Consider the following 22,504-nt stretch of genomic DNA (forward strand, 5'->3'; position numbering starts at 1 on the left):
AACAACGTGGAGATATAAAATGATTTTTCTTCTACAGATATAAATTATAGACATATGTTAAGAACCATTCTCTTTGAGTAGAAATAAAAATCACTTAAAATCTTCACCTTCACCCAACTTGGTCATAGCCCAGTGTTTTAGAGTAAATGAATTATAGTTTTACATGGATATTTAAGGCCTGGCATTTTATTTTATTCAGCATCATGCCAAACTGAAGGGGCTCCCCAATAAGGACAGGTAGCACTCCTAAGTGCTGAAGCACATGGTCCTTTTGTGGAGGGATAGAGCAGTGAGAACTTTACTTCCAGCTTGAATCAAACCCTAAATGAGCTAAGATCTAGCCAAGTCCAGGCTATCCTCTGAGATTGCTTCTTGTTGACTGGAGATGAGATGTTATTGCCAATCAATAAAACTGAACTTGAAGGTGGCCTATTTTCAGATGCCTCTGGGTTTTCATTTTAATTCTCTGATAGAAAAGATTGCATTAAAGTGGACTCACCTTCACACTGAAATCTTTCACACTGCCCTTCAGAGACAAGAATAAGAAATTAGGTTGCTTCCACGAAATATCTTTCTGGCTATAGATATAACCTCTGGAGATCTAATGTTTATTCTGGAGCTAACTATCCATACCAGACCCAGGTAGGAACAGTGTAAGGTGCACACACAAAAGGCCAGACAGGTTCCCATGATAGTGGGATACAGACAGGCTGCTCCTATCCCTCAAATGCACTAGATAAATAAAAGTCGGAATAGGTTGATTGCTTCGGAGACCTCCCAGGAGATGCTAGCTGACTCCTGGGACTGTTCTCTTCTATCCGTAGATGTTCTGTGGCCAGACTTCCCGATACCAACCATCAGTGTTGATAAGTGAGTCCTAGAAGGATTTTGTCCATTTGTCACAAGTTATCACGTAGAATAACATCCGCTCCAACCCCACCATCTTTGCTAAAGTTATCGCCAAAATTCTATTACAGCACCAAGTAGTTTTAGTTTTAAATCTGCCCCACCTTGTTTCACAGAGATTCAAGGCTGCTAACAAAAATTCATGTGATGAAAAAGGATAAAGTGGATAGTTTTGAGAGAATTCAGCAAAGGACATGAAGGGAAGGAAAAGAGTAAGGTTAGAGTGAGGTGCACTGTGATTGCCGGATGGGGTCACAAATTTGGCTGTGAAATCCCCAGTGGAAAGCACGGAAAAAATAGCATCATTTACCTGATTCATAGTATTTCTAGGACTTTTTCAAAGTCACTCAAAAGAAGCATGACTTTTTCTAGTGCCAAGATCTGAAAGATATTTCTCCCTTGATTCCTCATAAAGAGAACACTGGATCAATCCAGATAAGGTTTCACTGTGAGCAACCAGAAACCCAAAGTAACTGTGGCTTGAATAAAATAGAATTTTAGTATAAGCCATGTAGGCAGCCTGGGGCTAGAATGGCTCGTGCTGGGTGTCAGGGACTCAGAGCCTTTTATATTGTTTCTTCACTTCATGGTCCAAGACAGCTGTTCAAGCTCTGACCAAATGTCCCCATTCCAGCCAGCAGGAATTGGGCAGGAATGATGAAGGACACACCCCCACCCTTTATAGGCATGGCCCAGAAGTTGCAGAAGATACTTGTGACTACATCCTAATCAGCCAGAACCTAATCACAGGGCCACACCTAGTTTCAAGAGAGGCTGAAAATGAAGTCTTTATTCCAGGCCTAAGTAAAAGTGGGCTTACTATCACTAACGCAGTTGTGCAGTATATTAATTTGCTAGAGCTACTATAAGAAAATCACTCGGTCTGGGTGGCTTAAGCAACAGAAATTTATTTCCTCACAGTTCTGGGGGCTGGAAGTCCAAAACCAAGGTGCCCTGGAGGTTGTCCTCCTCTGAGACCTCTCTTCCTGCCTTCCAGATGGCTGCCTTCCTCTGTGTCCTCACATGGCCTTTCCTCTCTGCATGCAAATCTGCAATGTATCTCTGTGTGTCCTACTCTCCTCTTCTTGGAAGGCAGCTATGCTCACCACCATACTACCAACGCCAACCCGCCTCTTCTTATAAGGACACCAGTCATGTTGCCTTAGGACCCACCCTAATGGCTTCATTTTCATTAATCACCTCTTGAAAAAGGCCCTACCTCCAAATGCAGTTCAGACACATTCTGAGGTGCTGGGGAATAAGGCTTCAACATTTGGATTTGGGGAGAACACAGTTCAGTCTATAACAGGCAGAATAGATGTTGGAAAACAATCAGAAGCTCTTGTCACATATTCTACCAGCATTTCTGTAACTGGGTAAATGAGTTTTTTGGAGCCGTTTGTTCTGTCTCACCTTTTAAATTTGAGTCTCCTAGAAACCAAGAGTCCTAGAACACAGCACACTGCCTTGCACCTAAAGGCACTCAATGCAGACAATGGTGGCTGCTGCCCAAGAATCACAGCTAGAGCAAGGACTGGCAGCCAGGATTCCTGGTTCTCCCCTCTACTCTTCCCTCCATGCTGCACCGAGTCCCTCGGGGTCTGCTATGAGGGTCTGAGTCTCACAGATTGCTATGTGGGAACTTCGAGTATACTGTGTCTTAGTCTGAGATTTTCCATTATCAGAGATTACAAAGCCCTAAAGCAGTCATTGCTGGCCCTGGTGTGGCACAATTCTAGGGCTTCCACAGAGATTCCCTGTAGGTTTCAAACTACTTTAAACCCTTATATGAAAAGTTGTTTGAATTTTTTCTGGGTCACTTTAAATTGTTTTTCTTTTTTCTATGAACACCACAAAAATTTTAGGAAGTAAGGATGGCTTGTTGCAAGGTCAAAGCCAGGAAGCCACAGCTCCAGGAAAAGTTGGAAAATCAGTGCCCTGGCTTCAGCAGGCTCTCCGTGGGGCTCAGAATAATGAGTGTGCCAGAAGTCCTAGCTTGGGCAAAGACAAACAGGCCCCAGACTTGGAAAGGAAACTTTTTCCACTTTTCTAACTAGTTTGCAAGCTGTCGCCCATTGAACCAGAGTGAGATTGGACTTGGAAAAACAAAGAGAATTTCCCTTGCAATATGCTGACAGTCTTGCTCCCAAGGCACCTCTCAAACCCACCCCAGGGTTCTGGGCTCTTGTACTTCTCTACAGCAGGACTGGTCCCCAAAGGGGCTATTCAGTCCCCACAAAGAGCATGATTTGTATGACCTGAGACACGGCCTCTCTTTGTCCATTTCTGCCTTAGGAACAGCCACCTCAAATGCATCTTTTGGAAGATGTACAAGTAGCTAATTGTTTGAGTTGGATAGTCGTGTGTTTAGAGCTTATGCATCTAAACAGACAATTATTTTCTGCTGTTTGCTAGTGGCACTGCCTGCCTGGTGACTTTGGCAGATGGAGAAAGGAGCTAATCCTGTAGGTTATAAGCAGAAGGGTTATTGATGAAATGTCACCATCTGTTGGTGTCATTAAAATGATATGAGTCATAAAGAGTTGCTTTTTTTTTCTCACAAAAAAAGGTTAGCTTAGAGTTTAGAAGAAGTTGCTATAAATTGTGGATGGAGATGGAAGACCAGACTAGAGTGTCATCCCTGGAAGGGGGAGGAGCCTTGATGAACTCATAGATAAGGTTGCTGAGTCTTCAGGGATGTTCTGCAAACCTCTGACTGAATAAAACACCTATCTGTTTTGAGATGGGACACCTATTCGGAAGGATGCAATGCCTCAACTCTCCTACAGTCCTCCCCAGTTCTGAGGCATGTCAGGTGGGGAGGGGAAAGTCATTTACTTAGGTTAACAAAAAAGATAATATCTGAGGGGGAACAGTTAAAATGCACCTGTCTCCTTAAGCTTCATTGGCCTCATTACACAGAGATCATTCATGTGGCCAGCTGACACTTTGGGAGGCTGGTGATCTCAATAAAGAATGATACTCTTCCCATCTGCTGTATCTCCTCCTAGGAAGAGATGGAGGCAGCTCAGAAGGGAAACTGGGGACAGCACCACCCACGCTTCCATCACGGGTGGGAGCCATCAGAATAGAATAAAGAAAGCAGTGGGTGGACCACAAAGAATTGCATAGCAAAGGAACCAGCTTTGGCTTTTGTTGACTTCATTGATTTTCTGGTTCCAATTTCATTGATTTCTACACTAATATTTTAAATCTTCTGTTTACTTTGGGTTTGATTTGCTCCTCTTTTTCTAGTTTCCTAAGGTAGAAATGTAGATTATTGATTTTAGATCTTTTTTTTTCTCCCAACATATTGCACAGCAAAGGGGTGGAGAGCGTGAGGAGCTTATTTAATGAGGATCCGCACGACTGAAATAAGCAGTGCCAACTTCCTAATTCTGCCTTATTACCTAATCCTCTTAATCCCCTCCTATTTGCTGATTATAAACTATTTTACCCACTGTCAAGGACATAACACCCAAAGAGAAAGAACCTGTTATTGCCAACCTTGTCCAGTATGGCTTAAAATTTCTTTTTAATTATTGCTCTTATTTTTAATTTAACTCCTGGAGAGAGGGTATGGGTGCCTGTGTAAGCCACTACAAATCCTTTAGGCAGTATTAGGATTTAAATGATAAATAAATATAACACTCCCTCTAGTTGAGTCCTTGTCCCCGATCCAACTGGCCTGAACCTGCCCCTCCTGCCAGCTCCTTAGGCAGAGAGGTTCTGGGGGGAGTCGGCGCTGCTGCTTGAAATAGTGCGTGATGCTGGAAGCAAAGCCACGGGGGCAGGAGCTTTGTGAAGCCCCGGCGGCTATTTATGTGGTCTCAAAAGGAAGCATCCTGGAAAAGTTCCTGCTGATATTTTTAGATCTGATGCCTGGACCTGCTGCTGCACTTTCATTTTTAAACAAGCAGGGATAGAAGTGATAGATGCTGTCTGCAGGGCTGTTTTGGAGGCTTGGAGGGCCCATCTGACAGGCTAATGGTCATCCTGCCAGGGCCCAGATCCACCGTCTGTCTCTTTTACATTTGGGACTTCAAAAGCTGCTGACTTCAGCAGGTGACAAATAAAGCCGTGGCTGCCTGCTGCCAAGTCAGAAACTCTGACGTTTACCCACTGGCTCTGAGGTCTTGTGCAGTTGACACTGACAGGTCAGTGCCTCACACACTGCCCTCTGTTTCTCGAAGGATGGGTCCTATGTCTGCATAAGGCAACTTTGGCTGGAAGTAAAATGGTTTAGAATTTAATGAAGTGATTAAACTGGTTCAAACTCACAACCATGAAATAATCCATGATCTCGACTCTTCCAGGGACAGTGAAGGGAGCTGGGTATTGTTACCGAATTATTGCTGTAGTTACTTTCATTTGTCTGCTCAAAATCAGTGCCCTGAAAAAACACAGAAATAATAAAAATTTTAAGTTTTTAAAAAAATATTTTCCTAAGGATTTCTATGATGAATCCTGTGGCTTTATACTCAAGGAGAAGATAGAAGGACAAGGTAGGCACTGGGGTCTTTTGCTCTGCAGATATGATTTCTCATAAAAAGTTCATGGATTACAGCTGTAGCCCATTCCAGTTAAATGGTCAGTTCATTTGAGAAGCTGAAGAGTGTTCAGGAAGGGTGTTCTTAAGTCCTCAGGACTGGACATTGTATTGCTCATCCCCAGGACTCAGACTGTGACAGGTGGGGTTCTCTTACAAATCTACAAAACACATGGATAAAGTCGCTGGGATAACTTAGGAAAAATCTAAGACCCAGGGCTTCCATCCTTGCTTTGTGCTCTTGCTCTTGCCTGTAGACATTGTCATCGTTTTTGTTTTGTTATTTTTTTTCTCTCTCTCCCTTTCTACAGCAGCCCACAGAATCAGCTGATGATGAAGAGGACCAGCCTCTCAGCCTGGCATGGCCTTCCAACCCTCGCAAACAAGTCACCTTCCTCATTGTTCTCCCCATAGTGCTTCCTCTTTGGATGACCTTGCCTGACGTCCGCAAACCTGTGAGTAGAGCATTTCTGAACTGATTCCTTGTTTAAAATCCCAGCATGTAGCAGTATGCATAGCTTGCTTCTATTGATCTTAAAGCAAACGGGAGTTATATAAGTACATGTGTATGCTTATACATGCCTGAAATTTATCTGGACAGGCACATGATCATTGTGATCATTTGGGCTATTGATTCTACATAACAAACCACCCCAAAAATTAGTGGTGTGAAACAACCCCCGTGTTATGCTGCCGGTGAATCCTATAGACCAGGAATTTAAATGGGGCACACTGGGGCCTCAGGGAGGAAGGCTTGAATGGCTGGGAATGACTCACATGGCTAGGGCTGGAGTCATCTGGAGGCTTCTTTACTGATGCCTCTGGCACCTGGGCAGAGGTGATTCAAAGGCGGGACTCTGCTGGATTTGTCTCCTGGAAAGCCTAAACATGTCCTCCCATGTGACTCAGGCCCCCCGCACAGCATGGTGGCCTCAAGATAGGTGTCTTACACAAGAGATCGGGGCTCCGAGAGCGCATGCTCCAGCAGCACCAGGTGGAAGCCGTGCGGTGCCCAACGAGCTGGCCTCAGAACCCACATAGACTCACTACAGCTCCACCTCACTGATCAGAGTGGTCGTAGTTTAAAGATGAAGAGACAAAAAGTTTACCCAAACTCTATCGGGGTCATGACACTCTTGATAAGAGGAACGTCAAAGAATTTGCAAACATGTTTAAAAACCACCACAGTATGGTCCCTGAGGAGGGGAACTAAAGGTCTGAGCAAGAGGGTGACTCACATTTTGTTGAGTATTTGTGCACATGGATTACTCATTGTATTCAAAAATAATTTAAAGAAATGTATTCCTGCAGTACAAATGTCTGCATGTCTGATCTCCTTCCTGGATTGTGATCATTACTATAATCAACAGTATTTTCTACCATTATTATGGGCTAGGTGCTATGAACATAGTACCATCTATCATAAGATAATATGATAGTATAATCTGAAGTATAATCTGAATGTGGATCAAATCAAAAGACCATCCCCTCTCAGTGTTGTTAAACCAGGTTCTAAGGTCATTGCCATAAAGGGTGAAGGAACTAGAAAGATAAAAAGAAGCCCTACTTGCTATTATGGCCCTACACACACATTCTCATTCAACAAAAGTATGTGTCTACTGGTAGCAGACTCTGCCCTACATGTTTTCGATAAAGTATATTGTGGAATCTCAGGAAACTAATATAAGCTAATATAAGAAAATACATAAATAATTGGCATAAATAGAAAGGGACTTAGGAACAAAGAAGTTGACTAACGCATGCCTGCTCACTTCCTAGGGGATAGAGCTGAGATTCAGTTTCAGGCCTGTGTGACCACACAGCTTGGGCTTCTCCTCACGTTTCATCATACCCGAAGATGGAAATCTGAAAACATTTCTAAAAGCACTTGAAACACAATATTATGATAACAGCCAACATAATTCAGCATGTCTTAAGAGTCCTGTGATGATCCCACTTTTCTCACTTGAAAAGGACAAAAGAAAATCCCTGCCAGATTAGCCTGGCCTATAAATAATCCAGCCTGGTGGAGAGACACATCTCGGCCAGTACAGGCCAGGAAAGGACCCCCCTCGTGTAAGGACTCCCCAGATGAGAAGCTTCCTAGTAAACTTAACACCGTACTTAGATTTCTTTACTCAAGATACAATAGCAGAGCACCTGCTCTATGCAAAGGCCTGGTCTCCTGGAAACCCATGGCGAAATAGCTGGAATATGTACAGTTTGCTCTTGGCTCACATCACACGACATTTCTGAGATGTGTGTGCTCACATGCGTTCACTCACTCACTTGCTTTCTCTATATATTTCCATTGCTGTGTTTAGCCCAACACTTTTACTCAACCCCAGGGAGGAAAATCAGGCCTAGAGTGGTACAGCTCAGAGGAGAATGGACTGATTGACTAACTAATAAGAGGATGTCAACACACAGCTATAGAAACAACCAGAAAGATGTGCAGGAATAAGAAAAACATGTCAGTAACTGAAGGCCCTGGGCTCCTGGAGTGGAGTGGGACTCCTAGAGAAAGGGCTGACAACATGCTCTCCATTATCTGAGCTGGAAGGACAAGGAAGCTGTTTGAGAAAATCAGAACTCTCCACCAGTAACTGCTGGACAACAACCAAGATGCCACCATGGCAATAGTTACCTGAGTCACAACAACTGTTCTGGCTAATGCTACAGTTACCAGGGTTGTAAAGCAAGGAAATGCAGTTTCCACGGCACTGTCCTCTGCAATGCCATTGACAGGTCATTCACTGGGCAGCGCAGCTGGAGAGCCAGCCCCTGCAGCCTGGGCTAGGTTAGTCAGTGGTGGGGCTTTTGCTCATAGCAGCTGCAATTGCCATTCCTGGGATGGACTGGATTTTTTCTGTCTTTTTCTGAGTATGCTGAGTATGCAGAAATGAGACTCTCAGACAGAACATTTGGTTGTTTTTAGATTTCCTCAGTAAATATGTATTAAGCACCTATCACATGCCGTGTATCAGGCTTGCACTCTAAAAGAGATATAAAGACGTCGAACTCACAGTTTGTGTCTTTAAAGTGCTCTAAACTTAATAAAGGAATCCAAAGCTGCACACATGTATTAACTACAGAACAAGAGTGCACAGCCATGTTGGTGAGAAGAGATAGACTCAAACCCAAGTGCTGGTTCCAGAGAAAGCCTATTCTACCCTGCTGACAGCGGCAGTTTTACCGACACAGCTCATGAGCTGTGCAACCTTGAGAAAGTCGCTTGTCAACTCTGGACCTCATTTACCCTCTTCTGGGAAATACAGGGTGGAAGATCTCTAGATTCCCTGGCAGCTATGACATTTTGTGATTAAGGAAAGCATAAAGAGATAACCCTCAATACAATATTGCAGATTTACGGTGACCACACAACCCAGTTTGCCCAAGAGAGTCCCAGTTTACTCTGAAAACATACTGGTTTGGAGATGAAGTACATGGTTAGCCTTTAAGTATACAGAATGCCAAATGAGAGAAAATGCTTCCTCACGTACTGCCACAAGAGCCTTTTGAAAAATTATCCAGAAAGAAGAGAAAACAAGTCAAAATTATGAACTAATAGACATTTGCCACTTCTCAGGTCCTGGCCACTCTGTCTTCAATAGGTTTTGAATTACCATGGAGATGACCATTCCAAACCGTGACAATAATTACAGAAAAAGACATGGTTTTTAAAAAATGTATACTTCTAGTTTCAGAATAAATAGCACTCCCACTTGTTTTTATTTCTACTTTTTATATGCAAATTATATGACAGTATTTGTTGTATTATGCACACTTCCAGCTTAGATAATTAGCATGGGCTTCACTTTTATTGTTTTCTTAAATTAAGTGTTTGTTTTGAAGTTAAAAAAAACTAAAAAGCCTTAATTAGGAACATGTCCTTGATGAAAATTGAAAATAATAGAGGAAATAAAGACCCCAAAAGTTATATTCTCTCATGGCGTAGGATGGGTGTTCTTGCAAAGCAGGGACACATCTAATGAGATACCAAACATGACTCATCAGAGCTATGAAGATACCCAGCAAGTTTTTGCAATTTTTATCATGCACTGATTCATTCACCAAGTAGATGTATTATGTCTACTATATAGCAAGCACAGTTCTAGGGAGGATTAAATAATCACTAAACCCAGAGAGGTCTGGTGTCTTATCCAAGCACACCCAGTCAAGAGGAAGTAGAGCTAAGACTGTAGGCCAGGTTTCTGCAGTCGCCTCCTCCTCCCTGCGCTTATTGTGTGCCAGGCACTCTGCTGGATGCTTTTTGTGCATAAATCCTCAGACTACTTAGATACTGCTATTCCCCCATTTTACAGATGAAGAAATTGAGGCTTAAAGAGGTTAAATTGTTTGTCCCAGGGCACATCACTGCTAGTTAGTGAGCAGGGATCGTAACACCAGTCCTATTAATTCAGAAACCATATTTTTAACCTTTAATAGGATTGTTTCGGAGGACTTTATTAAATATGTATGCCATAGACTTTTACACAGAGTAGATGCTCAGTGAATATTTGTTGAGTTTAAATCAGTAAGGATGTGGCTAATTTGTGCAATGAGCTAACGTTCAGCAATGTTTTGCAAGCCAAGAAAATATCACTCTGATGTACTCAACGCTTCTAATGAGAACATTAGCTGTCAATTATACAAGTAAACTATTACATTGGGAACAAAATGGCCGGCACATGGACACAATTTGCTTTTTGCTAATTAGTGTTAGACCCATCCCAGCAGATGTCAGGATGAGCCACCATCACTAACCATAAATTGACATGTCAGACCTTGGCTGCAAGGGATATTCTCCTCCTTCCATGGGGACTGGTAACTAAATAACTGCCCAGGTGCTCCTGGGCAGTGATGTGTGGAATGAGACTGTAGGTCCAAGTAAGGGAAATAGTTTGGGGAAAAATGAAAGAAGAAGAAATAACCTGAGCTGTGAATCTGGAAATGGTAAGGTAGTCTGACAGTTGGGAAACACTTAACCGAACTGCTGATGCATGAAGGGTTGGCGCTTCCAAAGCAGGAACAGGGGAGGTTGAGTGCAGCAGATGGCCATACAGCTGGAATGCTAGTCTACGTTTCCTGAATGTTCTTTATATTTTCTGGCATTCAGAGCATAGGCCAGTATTATAATGATGATGATGATGATGTCTGTAGCTAGGTATGTTCTGAGTATTATTGGCCCTGTTTTTCTTTTGGAAAGAGTTAGTAAAACCTAGATGTTAGGAACATATGCTGTATAGTCAGGCAGACCTAGGTTTGAATTTTTTGACTAGTTCAAGATTTGGGTACAGAGTAGAGGGCCAGCCTTACCTACCACTAGTTAATGATGAAGACCTGAAAAGTTCTTTTTAACCTTTATTTCTCATGAGCCCCCAATATAACACTAGACCAGTGTCCATTTAGTTGTCCATTCATTACTAATTGGCTTCTTGATTAAGAATCATAAGCATCAAGTTCTGAATTGGAGAGGTTTTCACTAAAGAGATTTGTGAAATCTCAGAGATTTCATCATCCTAAGAGATTTCCATCTCAGGCACTAGCTTTGCAATGACTTGGCTCTAACCATTTCACATTCCCAAGAAAGAATCTTACTGTCCCAGCTTGACCAAAGGCAGGGCTTTTTGATTGCCAACACTACCAAGACTGCAAGCTGCATTGCTGGATTTAGCTTTGGACTATCAGATTCACCTCAGCTTTTAGCACTGACACTCTCCCCTCTTCCTGGTTCTCTTTCAGTCAGCAAGGAAGTTTTTTCCCATCACGTTCTTCGGCGCCATCACCTGGATTGCAATATTCTCTTACTTAATGGTCTGGTGGGCACACCAGGTAAGACCCTGATAATGATACCATCTACCTGCTATTGCTACATTGTTTTTTAATTTATTTTTTATTGAACTTATTGGGGTAATATCAGTTAATAAAGTTACATAGGTATCAGGTATACTATTCAATATCATCTGCATATTGTGCTTTGTGTTCACCACCCCAAGTCACGTCTCCTTCCTCCATCACCATTTATCACCCCTTTACCCTCTTCTACCTCCCCCCACACCTTTCCCTCTGGCAAACACCATACTGTTGTCTGTGTCCATGAGTCTTTCTTTTTTTTCTCTGCTTAATTCCTTCACCCTTCTCACCTAGACTCCAACCCCCTCCCCTCTAATGGTGGTCAGTCTTTTCTCTGTATCTTTGAGTCTGTCTCCACTCTGTTAGCTTATTTTGTTCATTAGATTCCACATATAAGTGAAATCATACAGTATTTGACTTTCTCTGACTTACTTAAACAATTCTTCAGAGACATTCCCAGAAGTGGAATCACTGAATCATAGACAGTTCCACTTTTTATTTATCTGGGGTAACTCCATATAGCTTTCCACAGTGGCTGCACAAATCAGCATTCCCATCAACAGTACATAAGGGGTCCCTTTTCTCCACATCCTTGCCAATACTTGTTGTTTGTTTGTTTGTTTGTTTGTTTTAGATTTTATTTCTTTTTAGAGAGAGGGGAGGGGAGGGAGAAAAAGAGAGAGAAACATCAATGTGTGAGAAATATATCAATCAGTTGCCTCTCACATGCCCCCAACTGGGGACCTGGCCTGCAGCCCAGGTATGTGCCCTGACTAGGAATCAAACCAGTGACCTTTCAGTTCACAGGCCAGCACTCAATCCACTGAGCCACACCAGCCAGGGCTGCCATTTGTTGACTTATTGATAATAGCCATTCTGGCTTTCTGTATGTTCTCTTTGAAGAAGTATCTCGTTAGGTCCTTTGTCCATTTAATTGGATGGTTTTAGGTTTTGTTTTGGTTTGTTTTTTGGTGTTGCCTTTTTTAAGTTTCTTATAAATTTTGATTATTTCCTTATCAGTGTATCATTAAATATGTTCTCCCATAGAGTGGGTTATCTTTTCATTTTGTTGATGATTTCCTTTGCTGCGCAAAAACTTTTTAGTTTGATGTAGTCCCATTTCTTTATTTTTCCCTTTGTTTCTCTTGGAAGTTGTTAATCAACCAACATCTTTGCTTTCTGAGACTGTCATGACAATATTGCATCTGATGAGACAAGTTAAGTATTTGAGGACTAAAGAAATTTACTCCACTCAACTTTCCCTTGTCTCCTGGCCTGGAGTCAGATCTGCATAGCCCTGGTCAGGCATGTGAAGCAAGGCAGGCAAGTCTGATTACTCCTTGCCCCCTACAGCCTGAAACCAGGCTGGCTCGGGCCTGGGAGGAATGTCAAGGTTTTGCCTGATTCAGTAAGTGGCACTCGCTTTCTCTTGGGCAGCTACTCACCTTCTAAACAGCCTTCCTTTGTTTTTTTCAATGACAGTTTATATTCAATATTATTTTGTATTAGTTTCAGGTGTACAGCGTAGTGGTTAGTAAGAACCAAGGAGGGGAAGCACCCTGATTTGGGTCTCCCCGATAACAGTTAGACAGCCATATACTTTATAAAGTGTTTCCCCCAATATTTCCAGTCCCCACCTGGCACCATACATAGTTATTACAATATTATTGACTATATTCCCCATGCCATACTTTACAACCCTGTGACTATTTTGTAACTACAAATTTGTACTTCTTAATCCTTCGCCTTTCTCACCTCGCCTCCAACCCCACCTCCCATCTGACAACCATCAGTCTGTCCTTTGTATTTATGAGTCTGTTTCTGTTTTGTTAGTGTATATTGTTCTTTAGATTTCCTATATAAGTAAAACTGTATGGTATTTGTATTTGTCTTATTTCACTTAGCATAATATTCTCTAGATCTATCTATGTTGCCACAAATAGTAAGATTTCATTCTTTTCATGGCTGAGTAATATTTCATTCTATATATGTACCATGGCTTATTTATCCACTTATTGATGGACACTTGAGCTGATTCCATATCTTGGTGATTGTAAATAATGGTGCAGTGAACATAGAGGTGCATATATTCTTTCAAGTTAGTGCTATGGGTTTCTTTGGTTATATTCCCAGAAGTGGGATTTCTGGGTCATAAGGCAGTTCCATTGGCTCTCAGGAAAAATCTACAAACAGAATGGTCTCTTCCTTGAGCCTTAGTTTATAAAAGTGTGGTGTATTTCACTTTTGCCATTTTTAACTCAATACTAGTCATAATGCCTATCAAAAGAAGAAACTCTCAGGAACTGTTTGTTGTAACATATGAATGAAAGAATGAGATGCAAAGATTTTTATGTTCTCGGAGATAATAGTGGTACCCTTATTGATTGTGTACTATATGCCAGGAAATTCACATTCCTTTGTCCTTATAATCTTTATAATAGCCCTGGACAATTCGTCCATTTGTGCAAACAACTAGAACAGGGGCAGAATCTCAGAAATGGAGACCACATAGAAGGTTCTCAGTTGGGAGGGGAAGGAGAAGAATCGAGGGGAAAGGTACAGGGAATAAGAAGCATAATTGGTAGCATAAAATAGACAGGGGAATGTAAAAAATAGGAAACATAGAAGCCAAAGAACTTATATTTATAATCCATGGACATGAACTTGGGGGAGGGATGCTAGAGGGCAGGGGGGTACAGGGCTGATGGAGGATAAAGGGAAGAAAAATTGGGACAATTGTAATAACATAATCAATAAAATATACTTAAAAAATAAGAATGAGAAAACAAACCACATACTGAGGGAAAATATTTCCAAATTATATATATATATATACATATATCTGATAAAGCACTGTATCCAGGATAAGTAAAAATCTCTTATAGCTCAAAAATAAGAAGATATTACAAGCATCCTAAGTTTTAAGACGGATGAAGATTTGAATAGATAATTCACCAAAGATAATATGCAAATGGCTAACAAACATTAGAAAATATCCTCCACATCATTATGTATTAGAGAAATGCAAATCAAAACCACAGTGAGATACAACTTCACACTCACTAAGATGGGTATAATGAAAAAGACAGCCAAAAACAAGTGTTGGAACAAATCCTGTTATACTGCTGGTAAGAATGTAAAATAGTGCAGTCACCTTGGAAAACAGTTTGGCAGTTCCACAAAATGTTAAACATCAAGTTACCATATGATCCAGTGCAGTGATTCCACTCTTGATATATACCCAAGAGAAATGAGAACACCTACATAAAAATTTGTACATGTATACTCACAGCAGTATTATTCATAATGCAACAACCCCCAAAATGAAAACAACCCAGTGTCTATCAAACTGATGAAGGGGTAATTAAAATGTGGGCTATCTATTCAATGGAATATTATTCCACCATATAAAGAGATGAAATAGTGATACATGCTACAATGTAAGTGAACCTCTAAATGTTATCCTACTTGGAAAAAAGCCAGTCACCAAAAATCATGTGTTATATGATCCCATTTATATGAAATGGGAAAAACAGGCAAATCTGTAGAGACAGAAAGCAAGCTAATGGTTGCCTTGGTTTGGGGCAGTAGAGGGAAGTGGGGAGAGACTGCTGAGGAGTATGGAGTACAGGGAATTAAAAAGGAATCACTAACAAAAATCACTGGAAATGTGGGCTGATATTCCCCAAATTATTCCCACAAGATATATTATTATCATAGTTATTTTCATGATATTTGACTTCAGATTACTCTTCTTGGGTATTTCCCCAGAATCATGGTCCCCTGAAGTTCCCTTTTTGTCCCCAAAGTCATTATTTTCCACATTCATTGAGAGTCGTACCTGGCAAGAATTATTGTGGAGGTGGGCTGCTTTTCAGCCTTCAGATTTCCAGGCTAAAATAACTGTTTTCCACTTATAATATGTAATGGCTTCTCCCAACAATAATTTTTTAAAGATTTTATTCTATTTATTTATCTTTAGAGAGGAAGGGAAGAAGAGAAGGAGAGAAATATCAATGTATGGTTGCTTCTTTTGAGTCCCCTGCTGGGAACTGGCCTGCAACCCAAGCATGTGCCCTGACTGGGAATCGAACTGCAATCGTGTGATTCACAGGCCCACGCTCAATCCACTGAGCTACACCAGCCAGGGCCAATAATTGTTATTCTTTCATGTACTGCTAATGAAAAAAAATGGGCTGTTTTTCTCTTGCTAGAATATGTTGTTTTATTGCCACTTGTATAGCCATCCTAGGAAACGTTATTGTACAGGCTTCCATCCTTCTCTGTGTAATGATCATCTTAATGCTGCAGTCTTGTTCCCTTTTATTCTGTGTAGAAAAACACAAATAAGATGCCTAGAACGATAATAATTACAGAAAGTTCCCAAAATATGAAGAGAAACCTTGCTTTCCAATAATGGATGCGAAGTATCTCTTTCTTTCCTCCCCTAGAAATGTTTTCCTATTCACACTATTTGCATAGCTGATCAAAAGAGCAGATTTTGTTCTAAGTCTAGCTCTAATTCCATCATTTGTACTTTTGAACTATAAAAGCTATAAAGATAACAATGACACCATTTAGTGTTAAACTATTTTGGTACCCACAGTTTTAGCAATCATAAGTGCTATTTGATACAATTATTTGGCTACTATTTTGGCCAAAAATAAATGTCCTTCACATGCAACGCTTTATGCATATTTTCCCTTCATTTTTGTTATTTTTATGTAATTTTTGTCATGAGTCTTTATCCTAGTAAATTTCATGGATGATGAAAACCTGTGGTTAAAATCTATACTGCATCTAGCAAGAGAAGTTAATTCTCAAAGTCAAATAGGACCCTGTGTCTCCTTTGGTCAATATGACATTTCTGCAAATCCTCCCTAAACCAAGGCAGGGAACCACAACACAGAATATTAAAAACAGTGCTGGGTTTTGATTCTTAGTGGTTCTATTATTACTTCTCTTAGAAAACAAGGAATTCCCCCCATGAGAGACTGCTGATGTCCCTTCTGGCTCTAACCTTCTCTGGCGCTCCCCAAAGTGCTCCTGGGTGCTGTCCCATCCGAGCATCCATTACCTTGCCTCTGATTTAGCAGTCACTTCAGTGAGCTTATGTAGAAGTTCTCCTTCATTGAAAGCATTTCTAGAGCCACACAGATTCATCAGGGGTTTGATATACAATGAGAATTCTTCATTATTCATGCGATTTCCTACATTGAGGACTGACCCCACTACACCAGCTTCTGTCTCTGCCACCAGAGCCCTGATGGCTGTGCACCAAGTAAAAGAGGGAAAGGAGCAACATCTGAGTTATCAGAGCTCATACTTAATCGAACATTTACTTTATGTCTAACGATGTGCTATCTGCTTTACACGCATCATCGCATATAATTATCGCAGCTCTAAAGGTGGATATTATCATCCCAATTTCACAGATGGGGAAAACGGAGCCTCAAGGAAGTTGGCTGCTTTGCACCAGGAGTGACAGGCTAGGGTCTGCAGGTGGAGTTCTCTAGATCCCAAGCCAGTGCTCTTAACCACACCCACTATGCCACTCCCCTTGAATTCCTGCACTTTTCTGCTTTAGTGGCATTCAAACTCCACACATAGACAGTTTTGAAACAGTCACAGCTTTAGAACTACCTCTAAGCATTTAAATGATAAAGAATGTATTAAATAGTTTGGAACTCATTAAGGGCGACAACCATTCAGTCAGCTTCTTCACAGTCTTTGAAAATGTTTCTCTCCAAATCTAATAGAAAAGAGACATCATGAAGGAGAATATTTTGCTCAAATGGGAAACTCCTGTGCAAAACATTTATTTAAGTTTTTCTAACAGAATCAGTGAAAAGTATGCTAGTAACACCATCTACGTATGCAGATTGATTTGTTTATTTAGCAAATAGGAACTGAAAGCCTGTTGTATGCCAGGCTGTGTTCTGAGTAGTAGGAAAACCACAGTGAGCCAGCCAACAATCCTGCTTGCACGGAACCTCCTTTCTGTCGGGGAGCTGTGAATCTCTGCACTGTGAGGACAGGGGAAGCTGGCTTGCCAGGCTCTAGAGCAGGCATGGCCATCACAATAAAAATAGCTCCCCACTGTGCTTTTAGCTAGTGAGAACTAAGCTATCACTTATACATTTTTTAAAAGTATTTAGAAATGAGTTTATTCTATTCCTTGAAAGCCTTTATCCTTATATGCTACCTCTGCCCTTTAAATTTTTTTCGAAAATGCCAGGTGTCATCAGGTAGGCTGTTGGAAACCAAATTGAAAGCATTATCTTAAAGGTTTTCAGTTCACCAACTCCAGAAACTATATAAAGCTTTTCAAAGCCCCTAGAAGGCAAGTTGCCCCATAGAATGGAGGAACTTCCATCTGAGACTAGACCAACTGTGCATATAGAATTAGAGTGTTAAAAAGCAAAGACCAAAAGAAAATATAACCCCCCCTTGCTTTTCACCTTTTTCATCAATGTGTACCATTTACTAAAGGCTTTCCCACAAATTATCACTTAGTCCTCGCAATCACCTTGAAGGTAGTTATGATCAATGCCACTTTATAAATAAAAAAGTGAGGATCAAATATATTGCACAATGTCTTCAATTAGCAGTAGGGCAAGTACTTAATAAATGCCAGAGTCAGACCTTGGACCGAGGCCCTCTGATTGACTAAAAGATGGCTTCCTCACTGCTGCCTTGTTGATTTACAATTCTGTATGACCAAAACAAAACCACCCCAAATCAAGTCTCCTTTGGAAATGGCAGTCTTAAGTGTTTAAGAGTAGGTTACAGACACTAGGGTATGTTCAGGGGAAATGAGGATGCTGTGTGGAACTTGTTAACCTTCTATGGTAAATCCAAGAGCACTTGCTGCAGGATTTGGTGCCTTTATCAGGCACTGGCTCCTGAAGACTCTGACCAATTGGGGATTTTTTATTATTGATTTTAGAGAGAGAGAGAGGGTGGGGAAGAGAGAGAAAAAAGCTTGATTTGTTGTTCCACTTATATATGCATTCATTGGTTGATTCTTGTATATACTCTGACCAAGGATCAAACCCACAACCTTGGTGTATCAGAATGATGCTCTAACCAACTGAGCTACCCAGCCAGTGCCCAGTTGGTTTTTATAACTAATTTTCTGCTTCCCCTGTCTTATTAAACCCCATATAGAGGCTGCCCTCTAGCCCTCTATAGCAATGATTTTTGAGATTATCTGTTTCACCCTTACATGAATGTTCCCAGTCTCTTGGGTCTGAATATCCTCAACTCTATGGCAGTGATTGTGGCTCATTTCAGCACTCAGCACAGCCCAGAATAAAAGATCATTAAAACAGAGTTGTGTTGAGATGCGTGTGGTTTTGATGGGTTTTGTGACTACAAACACTCATATGTATGTCACTGTCATCACTTTTAGGTTGGAGAGACAATTGGCATTAGTGAGGAGATTATGGGTCTGACCATCTTGGCTGCTGGGACCTCCATCCCTGATCTTATCACCAGCGTCATAGTGGCCCGGAAGGGGCTTGGAGACATGGCTGTATCCAGCTCTGTTGGAAGCAATATTTTTGACATCACTGTAGGGTAAGTAGAGATAGTTCTATAAGGGTATACACCAACTTCATCACCATCTTCAAAGCTGTGAAGACATGACCAGGACCTCTGAACCCAAAACTAGCCAATATCAATAGAAAGTAAAGACTGGGAGTAACATTCAGTTTCATCAACTCCATTTTTCATTTTCAGAGAACTTAATGAAGAATAAGTTAACCCTGGACAGGCAGAAACACATTCCTGCATACAGAATGGATGTTGTAGGAAATATTTTAAGATAACTGCACTTATATAATTGCATTGGCTATGTGTTATGATTATTTGATGTTCAGGCATGACTGAGATGATCTGGTAGATTCACTATATATTTCTTCATATTCTAACTCTAAATGAAGTCCCTACCAGCCTCAGATGAGATTTAGATTGTAAAGTAGATTGGAACTAACATAGGCCCAGAAAAATATCTCATCTCCTTCCTTGGAAAATGCTGGTAGGTTTGCATTATCATTTGTTTATTTGTGCTGGTGAAGATATTCTCAGTTTTTTTGAAAGTCAAAAGACAAGATCTGTTCTTACAGTTAAGCAAACTAGAGCTCTCAGTGTGAATAATCTCTAAAGTGGACCAGATTGGGAAAGGTTGCTGTTACTTCTATTTCATTTAACTTGTCAAAAGTCTAATTAGTCTGATAAATAACCTGAGAAAGTAAAACATGGGATGTTATTGTATATTCACAGAAGAACTGAGCTCTTGACACTTGAATTTGGAAACTCACTAAAATGGATCTTCTCTCTCATTGAACTTCTTAAATATTGTTTCCTCTTAACCCTTCTGTTACCTAATATGTGACAATATTTTTTCATTCAGTGTCTACCATGTGCACTGTACTTATATTTTTACCCATTTACACCACATAGAGAGCCATAAGGTATTTTATCATCCCCATTTTTCAGATAAGAAAACTGAAGGGCACAGAGTGCATACAATGAGTGAAAGAAGTAGCTGAAATCTGAACCGTCTGCACTCTCAACTGTAGCACTGTCTGTGCATAAAATTCTGCTTTGAGTTTCTGCTCTCTGAACCACCTTTAAGTTCCAAAGGTGCCCTCTCCTATCACACTTCCTTTCTTTGCTGGCCCTGTCACTCAAGAAGTCTCCCGGCCTGCAGAACTCCAACTTATCCTTCCAATGTCAACTCAGATGAGGGCTTCTCTGACTCTCCTGGGCCTGACCAGGGAGCTTTTGCTTCTGTCTACTTTCTGCATACCACACTCCTGTCATGGTCATGTACATCAGTCTGCCTGCTAGACTGTGAATGCCCCAAAAGCAAGAAGTCACCAAAACCTAAAACATTGCCTAGTGGATGCTAGTAGCTCAACAGATGTTTATAAGATGGGTGATAGATGAATGGACAGACAGAAGGATGAATAAATGGATATATTGAAAGGTATATGTTTTAAAGGAATGGTATCCCTAATACAAACAGTGTTCCTCACTTCTACTGCCTACACACTTAGAGTAGTTTTCTTGGTCACTTTCTTCTAAAAAGGAAAACAAAATATTCTATAGTACAAAAGAAAATCCTAAAAATTGACAATTATAAATGCTCTGACACACTTGTCATGTTTTTGAACAATAAGTATTCTAGAAAATTTCAAGATGCTTTTTGTTCATTATTCTTAAATTGTATATTTTGCAACAAATGAGAGAGTTCAAAGAAACTAATTCTGCTAGCCAAGAAAAACATTTAGCTTTCATATGTTCCCTTCCAAATATTTCACAAGGTTTTCTTAGGGAATATTCAGTTTTGTCCTCTTGGAGGACTTTTATTTTTCCATTTTAAAGACATTTATGCCTGGCATGGAGTAGGCATCTGTTAGTAAATCAACCATTATGCTAAGCTTTTTCATATCTCTCACAATTAACATTTTATGGCTTTAAAATATTCTATCCTGTTGCTTTTCAGTTTAACCATTATCCTTTAGTAAGACCTTGTTATCTTTTCCAATTTTCTACTATTATGAGTATGTCTACAAATCATTTTATGCAGAAAAACATCCTCTGCTAATCATTTTAATTAGAATAAATTGCTTCAAGAAATATTAATGAATTAAAGATTATGAGCATTTTAATGCCTATTGATGTATATTTTTCCAAAACTTTTTCCCAAGAGTCATGCCAATTTACAAAGTCTTTGGCAATATATTGAGTGTAAAGTTTATAGTCTTGCCTACATTTTTTTGCTTAAGATTAACACATACTCACAGTAAAGGATTTAGACAATACATATAAAGCATAAATAAAAATCAATGATAATGCATCGCCTTTTAAAAATGCATATATTTATTTAATATTATTAAAAATACATTCACATTTAAATGCATAATAATATATTTCACATTATTAAATACATTTTTATTTTATATGTATCCTTAACTTTAAATATATCATAACTATTTGCCTATATCTTCATAGTTCATGACTTTTAATAACTACGTCAATTACATCAACTTAACAAGTTCCCTTTATTGAGACTAAGGTATACTAAATTTTTCACTATTCAAAATGACACTGAAATCATCATTTTCCTGGATAAAATTCTATCTTCATTTTGAATTATTCATTACGCTTGATCCCTGATAGTAGAACTGATTGGTTAAAGGTATAAAAAATGTTATTTCCCCCCCCAAAGGGCTTTTCCCTATTTGTAGTGCCATTGTGTGAGTGTGTGTGTCTAGCTTAACAAACCATGGGAAGTGCGGACCTAAAACAGGTTTTTGTATCATCACCAACAGGCACTCCCCTACCCTTTCTTGACTTTCCATTGCTGCCATAAGGCGCCGGCGCTGCCTACTGCTACCAAAAGCTGCAATTGCACCTTATTTCCTGCAGTGGCCCCGTTGACCCCTCCCTTCCTGACATCTCTGCTGTGGTAGGCGCATCCCAGCCTGGCTCTAGGGGGCCAAGTACCTGCAACTGATCACCACAAGGCAGTCACATCAATCACTTCAGCTTGGCTCAGGTTAACATATGCACCTGCATGTGCCAGGCTCTGGGATGTCAAAGATATATAACACGAAGGCTCTGCCTTCACATGCCCACTCTCTTCAGCAGAGGAGACAGATGTTTACATTTAATTCCTCTTTCACCTCATTATCTCCTTCAAGCTATATGCTTTTTCTTTGGACAAGTTTGTGTTTGGAAAGGGTGCTTCCTCTTCCACACCACTGAGGCTAGGCCAAAAATGAATCTCCCTTGGCCTTAGGCTCTGCAGAAGGTTCAGCCCACTGGGTAGCTGGGTTCCAGTTTCCCTGAACAGCATTCCATTGTTAGGCTCAATGGATAGAACTTGGCTGCTTCTCACTCAGCCACGTGGGGAGGCACACACCACCAAGTCTTGCATTTTCAGCCATGAACCTCTCCCACAGAGGCCCCGCCCACTCTCATGGTGTACCTGGCTAGCTTTCCTGATGTCTTTCAGAGTCACCAGTCTGGTTAGGAAACAAAAGATGTTATCACGTTTTAAAATGCAAATGCAAAGGGAAAGAACAGGTATAAAAATACATAATAAAGTTTTTTAAAATCACAAATGTCAGTTACTGTCTTCCTCAAATCTTTCAGAAAGATTATTTTTTAGTGAAATGG

At 40.5% G+C, this 22,504-nt stretch overlaps 1 protein-coding gene across 2 annotated transcripts in view; it reads left to right on the top strand.

Moving 5' to 3' along the window:
* SLC24A2 (solute carrier family 24 member 2) overlaps positions 1–22,504 on the top strand; it is a 251,278-nt gene that overhangs the window by 219,128 nt on the left and 9,646 nt on the right. For both annotated transcript variants that reach the window (XM_037061898.1, XM_037061899.1), the window contains 3 exons: positions 5,767–5,910; positions 11,201–11,290; positions 18,726–18,892. In XM_037061898.1, coding sequence (XP_036917793.1) covers positions 5,767–5,910; positions 11,201–11,290; positions 18,726–18,892 — 401 coding nt within the window. The remainder of the gene's footprint in view (positions 1–5,766; positions 5,911–11,200; positions 11,291–18,725; positions 18,893–22,504) is intronic.

The sequence above is a fragment of the Sturnira hondurensis genome, unplaced genomic scaffold, assembly GCF_014824575.4.
Source record: "Sturnira hondurensis isolate 20B ecotype Veracruz unplaced genomic scaffold, ASM1482457v3 Scaffold0013559, whole genome shotgun sequence".
Lineage (NCBI taxonomy): Eukaryota > Metazoa > Chordata > Mammalia > Chiroptera > Phyllostomidae > Sturnira > Sturnira hondurensis.